This window comes from Leptonychotes weddellii, chromosome 5, assembly GCF_054177405.1.
Source record: "Leptonychotes weddellii isolate Sample4059 chromosome 5, ASM5417740v2, whole genome shotgun sequence".
Taxonomy (NCBI): Eukaryota; Metazoa; Chordata; class Mammalia; order Carnivora; family Phocidae; genus Leptonychotes; species Leptonychotes weddellii.
The window spans coordinates 131,373,823-131,391,225 of record NC_138373.1 but is presented as its reverse complement, the minus strand read 5'-3'; the positions used below and the strand labels follow the sequence as shown (position 1 = coordinate 131,391,225).

At 34.2% G+C, this 17,403-nt stretch overlaps 1 protein-coding gene across 4 annotated transcripts in view; it reads left to right on the top strand.

Moving 5' to 3' along the window:
• The window catches only part of CEP290 (centrosomal protein 290), an 86,804-nt gene that overhangs the window by 43,229 nt on the left and 26,172 nt on the right, over positions 1 to 17,403 (top strand). For all 4 annotated transcript variants that reach the window (XM_081822167.1, XM_081822170.1, XM_081822169.1 and 1 more), the window contains 12 exons: positions 601 to 806; positions 1,764 to 1,915; positions 5,300 to 5,411; positions 6,286 to 6,741; positions 7,251 to 7,415; positions 8,550 to 8,657; positions 8,880 to 9,014; positions 10,231 to 10,497; positions 11,139 to 11,246; positions 11,872 to 12,071; positions 14,513 to 14,726; positions 15,679 to 15,816. In XM_081822167.1, the coding sequence (XP_081678293.1) occupies positions 601 to 806; positions 1,764 to 1,915; positions 5,300 to 5,411; positions 6,286 to 6,741; positions 7,251 to 7,415; positions 8,550 to 8,657; positions 8,880 to 9,014; positions 10,231 to 10,497; positions 11,139 to 11,246; positions 11,872 to 12,071; positions 14,513 to 14,726; positions 15,679 to 15,816 (2,261 nt within the window). The remainder of the gene's footprint in view (positions 1 to 600; positions 807 to 1,763; positions 1,916 to 5,299; positions 5,412 to 6,285; positions 6,742 to 7,250; positions 7,416 to 8,549; positions 8,658 to 8,879; positions 9,015 to 10,230; positions 10,498 to 11,138; positions 11,247 to 11,871; positions 12,072 to 14,512; positions 14,727 to 15,678; positions 15,817 to 17,403) is intronic.

The window sequence follows — 17,403 nt, the reverse complement described above, 5'->3', positions numbered from 1 at the left end:
TTGGATAAAGTGTTTTTGTATGTTTGTTTTCTAGACCTTAGATCTCTAATGCTATTCAGAGTTTCTATTATGAAATAGAGCTGTTTTTTTAAATTGGTAATTGGGACATGTAGTACTTTAAGTGAAGACTAACATTGGGCCTAACATTATCTAAAAGAAGCTACTTTCAGAAATGCAGTTTTTAATTCATTAAGAGATTAAAAGTGAATTGACTTCCATGTAGCTTCTACATGAAAGAAGGTATCTTATATCCTAAGATATAAAAAAAGAGTATTACATACAATTGTGGTAAGTTCTCTGTTCATTTTACCCTATCTCTCTTTAATTAAGTGCTAGATTCCCTATAGAAATTCCTAAATTTCTATGAGGAATAATTTTTATTATCATATGACTGATGAAGAATGTAAGTTCCAGGGAGATGAAACAGGATAGGCAGTATCCAAACAGGACTAGAGCTAAGACTGGAATCCAGGTCTGTCATAATAAGGCTCATGTGTTTTCCATGGAACCATGTTATTGCATCCTTGTCTATAATGGCTAAAATATTTGGGATATGATTTTGATAACAGCTTGAGATTGACTTAGTATTGTTGCATATAGGAAATGAATCAAACATGGATAAGGCAAAGAAATCAATAACCAACAGTGAAATTGTTTCTATTTCCAAAAAAATCACTATGCTGGAGATGAAGGAATTAAATGAAAGGCAGCGGGCTGAACACTCTCAAAAAATGTATGAACATGTGAGGACTTCATTAAAGCAAATGGAAGAACGTAATTTTGAATTGGAAACCAAATTTGCTGAGGTTTGATATAATTTTTATCATGCAATTAGAGTAAGAATTAGTCATGTTAGACATTGTATTTTGTGAGTGATTAGTTCGTATTTTTGAAGTAACGTAGTATAGTGCTTGTGCTTCATGTAATGTATATATAAAAGAATAAAAGATGTATTTTTAAATCTGAAATGTTTAAAAAGAAAGCAGGTATTTCTGTGAATAAGTTCTTAATTCTCATCAGCATTACATTAGAGTTAATGCAAAAAGGTATTATTTGCTTAATAATGGTGTTCCCTTCCACTACCATCCATTCATTTAACAAATATTTATTGAGTGCCTGTCACATGCCGGACACTGTATGGGGCTGGTGTTAGGGCAGGAAACAAAATAGACAGTAATCTCTGCTCTCAGGACTTTACATTTTAATAGTAAATTTTAGACTTTTTTGATATAGTCAGAAATATTAAATTGGATGGCAATAAATATAGTTTGCAAATATTCAACAATTAATGATGAAAAAGAAAGAACTCTTGTAATGTTTACTTTGAGAATTTGTATATTTTTTTGAGAATTAGTATATATTTTAAACATATGTCATTTTGTTTAACTGAGTCACTAAATATATATTAAGATTTTATTAACTCATTTGTATTTATATATAGATGATATAATTGAAGTAAAGTATAACGCATGCACCACATTTCAAACAAATTTAAGAAAATTAGAGATTCAAATATTAGACTGTGAGTTGTCTAATATAAATGACTTTGGTGGGTTGGTGTATAACCAGAGTTTTTATAATGTGTTCCTGACTCTTTCTCTTTACCCTTTTCAGTTTATTCTTAATATTTCATCACACCCAATTCAGTATGGCTTGCCTAATGCCAAGTAAAGAGAACTGCAGTATGGTAAAAGCTAAACTGAAAGGGAAAACCTCACCAAAAACTGATATATCTGAACATTTTTTTGTTATTTTTTTCTTAGCTTACCAAAATCAATTTGGAAGCACAGAAGGTGGAACAGATGTTAAGAGATGAATTAGCTGATAGTGTGAGCAAGACAGTAAGTGATGCTGATAGGCAACGGATTCTAGAATTAGAGAAGCGTGAAATGGAACTAAAAGTTGAAGTGTCAAAGTAAGTTCATCCAAACTTTTCAGTTATTAGGTGTGTCTACTCTAATTCATCTTTAAGAAACCTAATTACAGTGGTTTGGGGTAAAACTCTTCGTGGAATTGATACTGGTCGTTTTTATTTTTCTTTTTTTGTAAGAACAAGATTAAATAATATTAACAAGATTAGTTTTTAACAGGCATAGATAATAATATTGAAGAGGAAATAACTTCCCAAGATTCATATTTTTCAGAGTCCAGGAATAGTATTGCAGAAAGCACTGAACTTGGAATTCAGACCCTATGCAGCCTAGTTCTTCCACATACATTTTTTTTTTTTTTTTAAAGATTTTATTTATTTATTTGACAGAGAGAGAGACAGCGAGAGCAAGAACACAAGCAGGGGGAGTGGGAGAGGGAGAAGCAGGCTTCCCGCTGAGCAGGGAGCCCGATGTGGGACTCGATCCCAGGACCCTGGGATCATGACCTGAGCTGAAGGCAGACGCTTAACGACTGAGCCACCCAGGCGCCCCATACTGATATTTTTTTGGAGGAAAGTGTGGTAGTCATTTAATTTATTTAAATTTAAATTTCTTATGTCTGATAAAGGGTTAGTATCCAAAATACACAAAGAAATTATACAACTCAACACCTAAAAAAACAAATAATCTGATTAAAAATGGGCAGAAGAAATTAACAGGCATTTCTCTAAAGAAGACATCCAGATGGCCAGCAGACACATGAAAAGATGCTCAGCATCACTCATCATCAAGGAAATGCAAATCAAAACTACAATGAGATATCACTTAACACCTGTTAGAATGCTAAACTCAAAAACACAAAAAACAAGTATTGGCGAGGATGTGGAGAAGGCAAGGATGTGGAGAAAAAGGAACCCTCTTGCCCTGTTGGTGGGATTGCAAACTGGTGGAAAACAGTATGGAGGTTCCTCAAAAAGTTAAAAAGAGAACTACCCTATGATTCAGTAATAGCACTATTAGGTATTTAATCCAAAAATACAAAAACACTAATTCAGAGGGATACATGCACCTCTATGTTTATAGCAGCATTATTTACAATAGCCAAATTATGGAAGCAGGCCAGTGTCCATTGATAGATGAATGGATAAAGAAGTGATATGTGGAATAATATTCCAGTATTCCAATTATTGGAATATTATTCAGCCATAAAAGGTTGAAATCTTGCCATTTGCAACAACATGGACGGAACTAGAAAGTATAATGCTAAGCGAAATAAGTCAGTCACAAACAGACAAATACCATATGATTTCAGTCATGTGTGGAACTTAAGAAACAAAACAAATGAGCAAAGGAAGAAAAAAAAGAGAAAGACAAACCCAGAAACAGACTTAACTATAGAGAACAGCTGATGGGTACCAGAGAGGAGTTGGGCGGGGGGGGGGCATTGGGTTAAATAAATGATGGGGATTAAGGAGTGCACTTGGGATGAGCACTGGGTGATGTATGAAAGTGTTCAGTCATTATATTGTACACCTGAAACCAGGATAACACTGTATGTTAACTATACTGGAATAAAATACAGTAAAATAAATATATTAAGAAATTGCCACAGCCACCCCAACTTTAAACGACCACTACCCTGATCAATCAGCAGCCATCAACATTAAAGGAAAACCCTCCACCAGCAAAAAGATTATGGCTCGTTGAAAGTTCGGATGATGGTTGGCATTTTTTAGCAGTAAAATATGTGTATATTTTTAAAATATTTTATTTATTTATTTAGAGACAGAGTACGAGCAGGGGGAGGGACATGGAGGGGGACAGAGAGAATCTCAAGCAGACTCCACACTGATTGCGGAGCCCGATGTGGGGCTCGATCTTATGACCCTAAGATCATGACCTGAGCTGAAATCAAGAGTCAGACATTTACCCAACTGAGCCACCCAGGTGCCCCAGCAATAAAATATTTTTTAATTAAAAAAAAAGAATAAATGTTAGTTTCTTCACTTTTTTAAGAGAGTACTAGTATCTCTTCTACTTGTTCTATAAGATTGCTATAAAAAAATATGAAAAATTCAGATTTTGCTTCAGTTTACATTTATTGAGTACTATGTACTGTGCTAGGTATTAAACATATATTAACTCACATAATTATACTTAATAACCCTAAAGTAACATTGTGATTTTTATTTTACATGTGGAAATAATGTATTCACTTGGAACACAAAATGTATGTAAGAAATAAATACTGTGTGCCAAGTAGATGCTGTGTACTCATTCTGGATAATTTTTGTCAATTCAGTAGAAAGGTAACAGGAGCCATAAGTTGATTTCTCAAGGACAAATAATTATTTATGACAAGGGTTTTATGGCTTGCCCATCATAAAGTTGTTTTTTGGAGCCTTGATAGCCCTTTGGGAATGTCTGTTATTCTCAGCCCATTTCACTATGAAGGACTCCATTGGTATTCTTTCTCTTAACCTCATAGACCTCACCTTTTGAAATAAACTAATTTATAATTATTCATTTTATTATATTTTAATTTTTAAAACTTACATAACTGGCAATGAGACTTTCTAATCAATGTGAGGAAACCTGACTTATCACAGTGAACTAAAATTATTCTTGCCCAAAGTAAAATGCATTTTACTTTACCTCTGTGCTCTTATAATAGTAGTCTTGTAGGAACTTTAATAATTTACCATCAAGCTTCCCCCATTTTAATTGTAGTAAGCATATAATCTTTCTTTTTCACATTTTTTTAAAGATTTTATTTATTTGAAAGAAAGCACAAACGGTGGGGAGGGGCAGAGAGAGAAGCAGACTCCCTGCTGAATGGGGGGGCCTGACTTGGGGCTGGATCCCAGGCAGGACCCCAAGATCATGACCTAAACCAAAGGCAGACAGTTAACTGATTGAGCCACCCAAGTGCCCCTCTTTTTCACATTTCTGATAGCTTGTAAATTAAAACATATATTAATCCACCTAGGGAACCTAGGAATTTTAAATTTCTGTATTCTTAACTGTACAATTATGTCAAGTAAACCTACTTCACACCTCATTCTAGCTCTGCCAAACTAGGATAATAAGTGTGGGAGAGGAGTTCTATGGCCATATAGATTTGGAAAATGCTGTAGATGTATAGTTTGAGATAATTTACTTTAAAACCTCTCAGAACATTTCATACAATACTATGTATTACGAATTTTCGAGGGAGAGGGATGTTGGGAATGGTATTTTTTTAACAGAACACATGTTAACCTCTCATGGAATTATATTTCATGAAATAGCTGAGGAAATTCTGCTTTAGTATTTGATACTAAGATGCTGGAAATTAGCGGCTTTTCCAAGAGTCTAGAAATCTGAAATACTGGTATTTACTTAGAAAATGTACCTGATTGTTCCTGAAGTATCTTTTCACTTCCTAGACTGAGAGAGATTTCTGATATTGCCAAAAGACAAGTTGAAATTTTGAATGCACAGCAACAGTCCAGGGAAAAGGAAGTAGAGTCTGTCAGAATGCAACTGTTAGACTATCAGGTAGGTACAGTATTGGCTCTTCTAAATAGATTTTTTTCTTTTTCCTAAATTCACATTAAATGTTGGGCCATTTTACAGTTTTTTTTGTTTTGTTTTTTTTTAAGATTTTTATTTATTTTTTTGACAAAAAGAGACACAGCAAGAGCAGGAACACAAGCAGGGGGAGTGGGAGAGGGAGAAGCAGGCTTCCCGCAGAGCAGGGAGCCCGATGTGGGACTCGATCCCAGGACCCTGGGATCATGACCTGAGCTGAAGGCAGACGCTTAACGACTGAGCCACCCAGGCGCCCGGGCCATTTTATAGTTTTAATGAGAGAATATATCAAATAGAACCTCTTATTCTTGTTAATTGTAACCTGATTAGAAAAACTCTTTAATTTGAATTATCATTCATGATACAGAAAAGCATTTAAATACCTACAAATACATTGTGCTGGCCGCTAATCAAAGTTAAGATCTGAGGAGAAATAGTTAGGTTAGTCTTTGATAACAGTATTTTCTCTTGTATTAATATGTAGCTTTTCACACACATATTCTGCCATTATAAATTTTTTTAGGATAAAAAAATTGTCCACATTAGTGTTATACCAGTATTGTTATTTATGTATGGAAGTTGAAAAAAGCAGTAATATGCCAACTTTTATTTAAAGTTAGATGCCAGATTTGGATTTTAAATATGTTTGATTCTGGGTTTTTTTTCTTTAACAAGTTTTGATAATTAAAATTAAATTTAATTAAAGCTAGGCTAGATTTTTATAGGATCTCACGTACCACACTTTTTAAAATTTTATTTAGTAATCTGTGTTTTTAAATCCATGATAAGTGTCATTAGAAAAACTTGAAACTGACTATAAATATATACTTTTTTATGTTAGGCGCAGTCTGATGAAAAGGCACTGATTGCCAAGTTGCACCAACACATCGTCTCCCTTCAAATTAGTGAGGCTACTGCTCTTGGTAAGTTGGAGTCAGTTACATCTAAACTACAGAAGACAGAGGCCTGTAATTTGCGTTTAGAGCAGAAACTTGATGAAAAAGAACAGGCTCTCTATTATGCCCGTTTGGAGGGGAGAAACAGAGCAAAACACCTGCGCCAAACAATTCAGTCTCTACGACGACAGTTTAGTGGAGCTTTACCCTTGGCACAACAGGAAAAGTTCTCTAAAACAATGATTCAATTACAAAACGACAAACTGAAGATAATGCAAGAGATGAAAAATTCTCAACAAGAGCATAGAAATATGGAAAACAAAACAATGGAAATGGAATTAAAGTTAAAGGGGCTGGAAGAGTTAATAAGCACTCTAAAGGATGCCAGGGGAGCCCAAAAGGTAAAACATGGACTTTCAGTTCAGTGTTTCCAAAAGGGTTACATAGTAATTTTAAGTTCTTAATATGTAGCTATCTGAAAAATGCTTACTATATGACCAAAATTCCAATTATAAGTTATTATTGTAGATTTTATAAGTTAAGAGTTTTGGCTTTTTGAATGTCTATTTGTAAAAGTAAAATGAGACTCTTCTAAACAACGGTTTTGGTAGAAAGGCTTAGATTGTATACTATCAAAGAACTTTAAACACTCTAGAAAAGTTTATATGTATTAATTAAATACTATAGTTATTTGTAAACATTATAGAAACATTTGAAGAATGTTATATTAAGGTCACACATATTTTTTAGAAGAGTATGAAAATTCTAAATGAACTTTGTGCCTCAACAAAGGATAATTTTTATCTTATTATAGAATATATATTAACTTCAATTAAAATTATTAGGATCAATGGAGAAATATTTATATAGGTAGTGTTTACATTTGTACATATTATTTGTAAATGTTTAGGTAATCAGTTGGCATATGAAAATAGAAGAACTTCGTCTTCAAGAGCTTAAACTAAATCGAGAATTAGTCAAGGATAAAGAAGAAATAAAATATTTGAATAATATAATTTCTGAATATGAGCACACAATCAGCAGTCTGGAGGAGGAAATTGTGCAGCAGAACAAGGTTTCATTTTATATTTATTTTGCTCTTTTGTTGCTAAATATAAGGATATTGCATGAGCAATTGCATTATTTTCTTAATTGAATGTAGCTCCTGTTATTTTTCTTACAAAATACTGTTTCTTATTTTCTAAGGCTTTCAAAAAATTTGTATTTACTTATGTTGTAATGGTAGTTTTATTTTTTTTAAAGATTTTATTTATTTATTTGAGAGAGAGCAAGAAAGAGACCACGGGCACAGGGTTCGGGGTGGGGAGGCAGAAGCAGGCTCCCTGCTGAGCAGGGAGCCCGACGTGGGGCTCTATCCCAGGACCTTGGGATCATGACCTGAGCTAAAGGCAGACTCTTAACCAACTGAGCCACCCAGGCACCCCATAATGGTAGTTTTAAACTTAAAAGGAACAACACATAAATTTAGTTGGTAAGTTAGTTTTTATTTCGATATTAGTTTTTTGACTTTTCACAGTTACGAATTTCAACTGGCTCTCACTGATGGAGTGTAGAAGGCAGCTTGGTAGAGTAAAGCACGTATACTTTAGAGACAGATGAAATTCACCAAGCTCATGCTTGCTTGCCTTAGAAATTATGTTGTTCCCTCCGCCTAAAGTGTTCTTAGCTCAGGTCCTTGTATTGTTTATGCTTTCGTTACTTCCAAGTCTTAGCTCAAATGTCTTACCTTATCAGTGAGGCCCTTCACTAGGCACCCAGTATACAGCTGTAAATCCTACCATCAGGATTCCCTAAATAGGGATTCCTTTTTCTCCAGCACTCATCACCCTCTGACATATTTATTTATTGACTGTCTCTCCCTCACTAGTACATAAGTTTCAAGGTGAAAGGGACTTGGTTTTGTTTACTGTTATGTTCATATTACCTCGACTAATGCTTAGCACGTAGTACATGTCATTAAATGTTATGGATGGATGGGTACATAGAGAGATTGAAATCCTGACTTCTCATCTTCTATCTCTGTGATCTTAGGCGAATTACCTACTTAAATCTCTCTGACTTTGCTTCCTTTTTCCATAAAATGAGAATATAGTGACCCCAAAGGGTTGTTGTGAGGATTAAATAAGAAAATGTATATAAACACTTTTGTTATATGCTTGGTGAGTGTCTCTGTGTGTGTCTGGTACAGTTTCATGAAGAAAGGCAGATGGCCTGGGACCAAAGAGAAGTTGAGCTGGAACGTCAACTAGACATTGTTGACCATCAGCAAAATGAAATACTAAAAGCAGCACAAAAGGTATGAATGATTAATTCTGTTTGCTACTCTGTAGCATGACCTATGATGTTAACCAACAGAAATGTTTTCTAAAGTCAGATGGAATTTTAATTGATATTATCTTCTTATATTTCAAATATAAATGGGGTTTAACTATGTCCTTGTCATACAGTTGTAACAGTATTGTTCTTAATGATGTAACTGCTTTTTTTTTTTTTCCCAAAAAATGCTATTTCTTAATAGTTTGAAGAAGCTACAGGATCAATGCCAGACCCTAGTTTGCCGCTTCCAAATCAACTTGAGATTGCTCTAAGAAAAATTAGGGAGAATGTTCGAATAATCCTAGAAACACGGGCAACTTGTAAATCACTAGAAGAGGTAATTAGAAGGATTTGCATTTTTATTTGTGTATTATTGGATATGTTTGTGGAATTTTCTAAATATTTTCTAACAGAGGTGAAGCATAGAATTATGAATCTGTTGCTAATTCCAATCTCCTTTTCTACTCTACTATAATATTTTTAATAGCCAGTAAAGAACAGCAGATATGGCTAATTTGAATTTACTGCCCATTTATTTATTTATTTATTTATTTATTTTTTAAAGATTTTTATTTATTTATTTGACAGAGAGATAGAGAGCACAAGTAGGCAGAGCGGCAGGCAGAGGGAGAGGGAGAAGCAGGCTCCCCACTGAGCAGGGAGCCGGACGTGGGGCTCGATCCCAGGACCCCAGGATCATGACCTGACCCGAAGGCAGCCGCTTAACCGACTGAGCCACCCAGGCGCCCCGAATTTACTGCCCATTTAATCACTACTTGTCACTTTTGGGCACACTGATCAGTAGTAATAAGCATTATACTTACATTATACTTACAGAAAATAATGTAAACTGAAGGTGATTTTCATTTTGGTTTACATCTAAACGTTACAAACGCATTTTAAAATTTTGTAAGTAAAATTGTCCATTTTTAATCAGTTGAGGAAACCTAAGATTATTTTTCGGTAATTGTAAGATTTGACATTTATGTGAACTGCCACTGAGTTACTTGATCTAAAATATCTGCCTTAATCCTATTGCAGAGTAAACAGTTTTCCTGTTTTATTTTAATAAACTACATATTTTATAATGGTGATTCATTGACTTAAGCCAGTAAAGTTCCAATTTTTATACTCAGCTGACTTCTATGGACTACTCTTCTAGGGCTCTGATAGTCAGTGGGCCAAAATAAAAGGAATGATATATTACATTTCCTTTCTAAATCTAGTATCACCACACATTTCTAGTTCTAAAACTGTAAGAGCTAAATAAAGTACCTTAATTAAATTTTATTTTCATTATAACAGTGAAGTTTATAACACATGCAATAATCTTCTAAATAAATAAAACATGGGTGCAGATAACTGCTGTCACATGGAAATATAAGAAATATAACCTTATTAATATCAATATAGTATCATCAATATAAGTATGATGTGAAAAATAAAGTGAAACTCCTTTTTTTGCTTATAAGTAATCTGACCAAAATTCAGATGAAGCATTTTTAAAAGAAAAAATATACTTTAATAATTTTATTATAATTCGATCACTGCAGAAACTAAAAGAAAAAGAATCTGCTCTACGGTTAGCAGAGCAAAATATTCTGTCAAGAGACCAAGTAATCAATGAACTGAGGCTTCGATTGCCTGCCACTGCAGAACGTGAAAAGCTGATAGCTGAACTAGGCAGAAAAGAGATAGAGCCAAAATCACAGCACACACTGAAAATTGCTCAGCAGACCATTGCAAATATGCAAGCAAGGTTAAATCAAAAGGAAGAAGTGTTAAAGAAGTATCAACATCTTCTGGAAAAAGCCAGAGAGGTATGTTTATATTATGCTCTGCTGTTTTATTTATTACCATGTTTTTTACTCAAATGCCAAATATTATTCTGCCCTGAAGTGGTAGTTTGTTTCTTGCTTTCAAATGATTCTATTTCAGAATTTTTCCTTTCACATGATTGGATTACAGATCTGTCAGTAAAACTGGCAGTTTGTATATGTCTATCTTTCTCTCACGGACTAACTAAAGCAGGAATAGCTGTCATGGTGCAACCGTTATGATTTTGAAAAATATCAGTTGAGTTTATAGGTAAAGATTGAGGCAATAAGTTAGAATGAAATCTATCACACTGGTAGTCAGTGACAATCCAAATTGCTAGAACGTTGATGGGAAAATCTAATATTTAAAAAACTTCCTAGAAACAAGTTAAAAGGTGATGGATACATATTATTCTAATATTAAGAATAAGTTGTGATTTAAGGCTGGATTTATCAGTTTGAACATGTACTAGGGGAATGCATACTGGTGTGTGTGTGTGTGTGTGTGTGTGTTTGCAGATATTGTTCCTTCCCTATCTCATAGGGATTTTGGAAGGTTAAAGGTAATAAAATATTTAAGATCTTTAGAATGTGAATTTACTTAAGTCATAATTTAAGATGCAGTTTTGATTTGCTATAAACAGGAACAAAGAGAAATTGTTAAGAAGCATGAGGAAGACCTTCATATTCTTCATCATAAATTAGAACTACAGTCTGATAGTTCACTCAATAAATTCAAACAAACAGCTTGGGTAAGATTCTTTGTTCTATTTTTTAATGGTTTTTGAGACCACGTAATTGTAAATTTAGTTCTCATGATTTTTTTTTTTTTTGGAATAGAAGCCATTCTACATAGTCTTCTAAAAACACAGCTCATTTTTCTCCCTATATCTACATCTTTAGTAGCTCACTGCTGCCTACAAAATCATGTTTATATTCCTTAGCCATGTACTCAAAACCTTGCATGATGTGACCTCAGTCTTTCTTTTCAAGTTGTGTTCATTGTGAGTTTACCAATATCTAACCACTTTTCTTGTTCTGAATTCAGTTCATACTTGCTTCCTTTGATCTTTGTCTTCTGTATGTGTGAAAGGGCCTATCTTTCATCTCCTAACATGCAAATCTTGGCATTCTTGAGCCTTAACTCATGAATTCAATCAACATTTATTGATCGTCCACTACATGGAGGTGCTTTGCTCAATGCTGGGAATGCAAAGAATAAGATCTCTCTTTCCTGTCTTGTCATTGGCTATTAAATATCGTTAAATTTTAGATTAGATATTATATTTTGATCATCTGAGGAGGCAAATTAAAATTATGGAATAAGTATGGTATTGAGTCATACATGCTCATGGCTAATTTATTCATTTTTCCTAGGATTTAATAAAACAATCCCCTACTCCAGTTCCAACCAACAAGCATTTTATTCGTCTGGCTGAGATGGAACAGACAGTAGCAGAACAAGATGATTCTCTTTCCTCACTTTTGGTCAAACTAAAAAAAGTATCTCAAGATTTGGAGAGACAAAAAGAAATCACTGAATTAAAAATCAAAGAATTTGAAAATATCAAATTAAGGTAAGTTTTAGGAATGTATTATAAAAATAGGCAAATGGTAATAATGATGTCGTGAGGACAAATGTAAGCATTTGCTGTGTCATGCACTGTTCTAAAAACTTTATGGATATTATCTCATTTTTATCCTCTGGACTATGACATAGTTTATTCTCCCCATTTTTCATATAGGAACCCTAACATACCTTAAGAGGAGATGGAAAAGCCATGATTTGAATCTAGTCAGTCTGGTCCAAGAGCCAGCTCAAGATTCTTGTTCTAGAATCTCGTTTTTAACCTCTTTAATTAAAGCATCCTGTTTCATCATCTATGAAATGGAAATGACAGTAGTTACCCTGGCTCCTTTATGAAGGCCAAATGATACTGTATGTGAGAGTAATTTGAAAATTGTAAAGTAATATATAAATATAAAAACTTTTGTTTACATACCTATAACAGTTTCTAGCACATAATAGAGGTTCAGTAAATACTTCTTGAATGAAAAAATTATTCTGTTAATTAATCATAGTGACAGTAGATTCATTCTCTATATTAGAGATTCTAAATATTGCTCAACCAATTTATCAGAATACAGATTTTAAACCTAAAATAGGTTTATAGTTCATGTATTTTGTAATCACTGTAGAACTGTTAGGAATGAGAGAGTGTCTGCATTGTGTGAGTGGAGGTCTGCATCCTGGGATTCCCCATGAGAAGATATTTGCATGGGGATCAGCACTTGAATAAAGACCGCCAGAAGGAAAGTAGCAAGCACAAAGCAGTTTATTAAAGTGAAAGTGGGAGAGCAGGCATGTTCCCCTAGGTTGTTTTGAAATTATATTATTGGGTTTCTCTGGGCTTGGAGTTGCTGTGACATAAGCAGGGTGATCTCTAATGGAGGCTGCTTCGGGTCATTTGGGAAAATCCTCTTGCAGGTTGGGAGGGGGAGTTTTTGACTCTACAAGGTTTGTACCAGAACCATCTTGGCAGCCCTTCTCAAGGGGGGGTGGGGGGAAGCTGTGCCCACAATGCAAATACATTATAGTGAGTCTAGGGGTTACCCTGGGAAGAGGTGGAAGGAGAGAGCACAGGTTCTGCACCTGTGGCTTGTGATCTGTCAGGCCCAAGGCCTTGGAAGCCACAAAGTCAGGATGTTGAGCTCCCGGGCTTACAATGTGTAGCTTTTTTTGTTTTGCTTTGTTTTGTTTTGTTTTGTTTTGTTTTTTATTATCATCACCATCCTTGCCCCAGCTCACATCTCCATCATTCCCCTTCAGGGACTTGGGACTCTACCTGAGGGCGTTCCTTCCACAGCTCTGGTCTGGCTACTACCTAACAGAGCTGTCTCTCTGGACCTGTTTCTTATCTGAAAAAAGAGGAAAGTTGAACTACTTGACTTTATAATTCCATTCCAGCTCTGAAGTTGTTAGTAGAACTTTTTATTCTTAACCTACTTACCCAGTGTATCTCTGATAAAATTAATACTTTTGCTTTATTAAGAAGCTACCACTTTAAGAAATTGTTCTCTAAAAGAAAAGAGAATCAGCAATAGTATTTGGTATCTTTTCTTTTATTATCATTATTTTTTTTTGCAAGAGAGAGAGAGAGTGCGCCTGCACCCAAGCAGGGGCAGGGTGGGGGTGGGGTGGTGGGCAGAGGGGGAGGGAGAGAGAGAATCTTAAGCAGGCTCCACGCCCAGCGCAGAGCCTGATAGGGGGCTCGATCTCATGGCCCTGAGATCATGACCTGAGCCGAAATCAAGAGTCCCACGCTTAACTCACTGAGCCACCCAGGTGCCCTATTTGGTATCTTTTCAATCTAATTTTCCCCATTGTATTAAATTTTATACATGAAATGTTATTTTTGGTGTAGTAAGTTTCTGTCATGTTTTGGTATATAAAATTGCTTGTGCTTTTGAATATAATTCCTGGGTGTAGAAAATAACCATCCTTTGAAATACCCTTGTATATATAGATTTTGCCACATAAAATACTTGAGTCGTTTTCTACCTTATCATGTCATGTTCACTAAAATTATACTTTTATTTTCAGTGTGCACATTGATATGTGTATTTTAATGTGCCTTAAGAAATTATAGATCTGTGTGTTTTCTTTAGTAAAACTTCCTATTTTCACAATTTGATTATTTGAGGTAACCTCAGTTTTTGGTACAGCTTGCAGGAGACATAGTATTTAAAGTGAGATTTTGTTCATTATATTGTCTAGAGCCAAAAATTACTTCATGCAGTCATTGCCAACAGTAGTAGACAAACTAAAAGGAAAAGTCTATTTCATGTTAAGTTTAAGAGTTAAATGATGTGAACAAAGAACTGTTCTTGTTTTGATTTGACTCAAGACTTAGGTTGTAAGGATACTTAGGGCCAAACATTTGCTCTTTATAAAATTTGCATCGAAGTATTAATTGCAGCAACCACTCCGTTAAATATATATGTTTGCTTACATTAGGCTCCAAGAAAACCATGCAGATGAAGTGAAAAAAGTGAAAGCAGAAGTCGAGGATTTAAGGTGTCTTCTGGCCCACTCACAAAAGGAGTCACAGAGTTTAAAATCTGAACTTCAGGCTCAAAAAGAAGCAAATTCAAGAGCTCCAACAACTACAATGAGAAATCTAGTAGAACGGCTAAAGGGCCAGTTAGCCTTGAAAGAGAAACAACAAAAAGTAGGTAACAACAGAGTATTACCAATATTTAGGAAATATATGTGGTAATAGATTGCTTTTAGAGAAGACTTGTAAAAGATGATAGCGTATATCTCTCTGTTGTAATAAAAGTATGAGCTTTGTCTTATGCTGTTAAGCAGAATTTTTCAAGATAATTCATTTTAATAGCCATTTGTTGGTGTTTTTAAGTACAGATATAGTCCAATTTTTTTTTATGTTGTCATCAGTTTGATTTGTGAGTTATCAATAGGAAATAAGGGGATATCTTAATCCTGTTATTTTCTCTCGTTTTCTATCTGGGATTTTAATGCTACTAAGGCTATTTTGAACAATTTGAATAATTGAACAATTTTGGGGAGCAGGAGGGAGATACGACAGTGAGGAGGAAAGTTTAAAGAAGGAGGTCAGAGAGAGAGTTTTTTGAGAAGCAGTTGATCAGTGGATTATCTAATGTATTAGTTTTTAAATTTTATCTCAGATTTGATATACTCAATCGATTTAGAAGGTGCTGCTGTTTTTCTGTGCTAGCTTAGGAAATTTATTGGCAAATTTCAAGCCTTTTTTCTAATCCTATGATTTTCCTTGTTTGTATAAATTCAATTAGTTTCACACAGAAGTATGTACTGAGTAATTCAAATAAATATCTAAACTTGGATATTGAAACAACATGCGGTTTTTGTAATATAAATGTCTTGATTTAATGCTGGGTTCTCAAAATTACTATTGTCAAGATTTTGAAGTCTCTCACACTCAATTTGGAAAGAACTGAGTGCAATTACTAAAGGAAATTCATTTGAAAAATTTGGACTGTTAGGCTGTGAATTATGTTTGTATAAACACATGATATTTTAGGAAAATAGTTAAAAGTAATAAAGCATGTTAATTTTTTGTATTACATGTTGTTCGTATAAAATACTAATTTTTTAAAAAGTACATATGTTATAATTTTTAGGCACTTAGTCGAGCACTTTTGGAACTCCGGGCAGAAATGACAGCAGCAGCAGAAGAACGTATTATTTCTGCAACTTCTCAGAAAGAGGCAAATCTCAATGTTCAACAAATTGTTGATCGACATACTAAAGAACTAAAGGTGAACCTAACACATGCATCAGTATAACAAAATACCTTATAATTGCTATTGGGAGAGGAGCCACTTTGACATATAGTATTTTGATAATGAATAGGGAATTTATTCTAATGAATTATGGGTGGATATATATATATATATATATATTCATTTTGGGGTTTTTTGTTTGGTTTTTTTTTGGGTTTTTTTGTTTTGTTTTGTTTTGTTTTAATTTTATTTATTTGACAGAGAGATCACAAGCAGAGGGAGAGAGGGAGAAGCAGGCTCCCTGCTGAGCAAGGAGCCTGATGTGGAACTCGATCCCAGGACTCTGGGATCATGACCCGGGCCGAAGGCAGCCGCTTAACCCACTGAGCCACCCAGGCGTCCCTCATTTTTGAACAATAAGAATCTTTATGGGGCGCCTGGGTGGCTCAGTGGGTTAAGCGACTGCCTTCGGCTCAGGTCATGATCCCGGAGTCCCGGGATCGAGTCCCGCATCAGGCTCCCTGCTCGGCGGGGAGTCTGCTTCTCCCTCTCCTGCTCTCTGTCTCTCATTCTCTCTCTCTCAAATAAATAAATAAAATCTTTAAAAAAAAAAAAAAAGAATCTTTATTGTACTCACTCTGATTATCATTTTAGAGATTAGGAAAGGATATGCCATTATTAGCTACTTCTTCCTAATAGAATTAAGAAACATTTTACTTAGAATTTTTGTTTCTGTGTTGATAAGTGAGAAAGGTGTGTAGATTTCATTGTTTTGTTTTATTTCTTTTATCAGAATTTTCTAAGTTTTGCTAGTTCATAATATGAGTTGATTAGCTTTCCTTTTTTTCTTCCTGAAATAATTTAGGGGGATTATATAGTTCCTGACATTTAATCCATAGAGCTGCCTGACTCGGAAGCCTTTTTTGAAGTTATTTATTTATTTTTTGGCTATGTACTTTATTGTTTTCATTACTGATCAGTCATTAGATGTGGTGATTTAAAATTTTTTTACAAAACATAGGTTTCATAATGAGTTTTAAATTTCTTCACACAAAGTTTCATGTAGTACATTCTGCATAAAGTGAAAAATCCACTTTTTATATGTTTGTAATTTTGATTTACTCAATTTATTTGTATGTCCTCTTCACCACCATTAAACTCTGTAGAGACTGGATTGTACTTAGGCTTGTTTGTTTGTTTGTTTTTTCACTTATTTTTTTGTTAGTAATCTCTACACCCACTGTGGGGCTCAAACTCTCAAGTACAGAAGTATGTACTAAGTGAGTAATTCAAATAAATATCTAAACTTGGATATTGAAACAAAACATGCGGTTTTTGTAATATAAATGTCTTGATTGTACTCATGTTATCATCTTAGAGATTAGCAGAGGATATGCCATTACTAACTACTTCTTCCTAACAGAATTAAGAAACATTTTACTTAGAATTTTTGTTTCCAAAATTGCCAGCATTAAATCAGGTTGTTAGTGGGTTTTTTTCCCCCATGAACTTAAAAGTTTAGATTGAAACTTTATTTTTAATAAGTTTTAATTTAATAATCATTAACTAAACCTTTTTAATAAGTATTATTAAGAATAATTTAATAAAAATTTAGATCGAAAC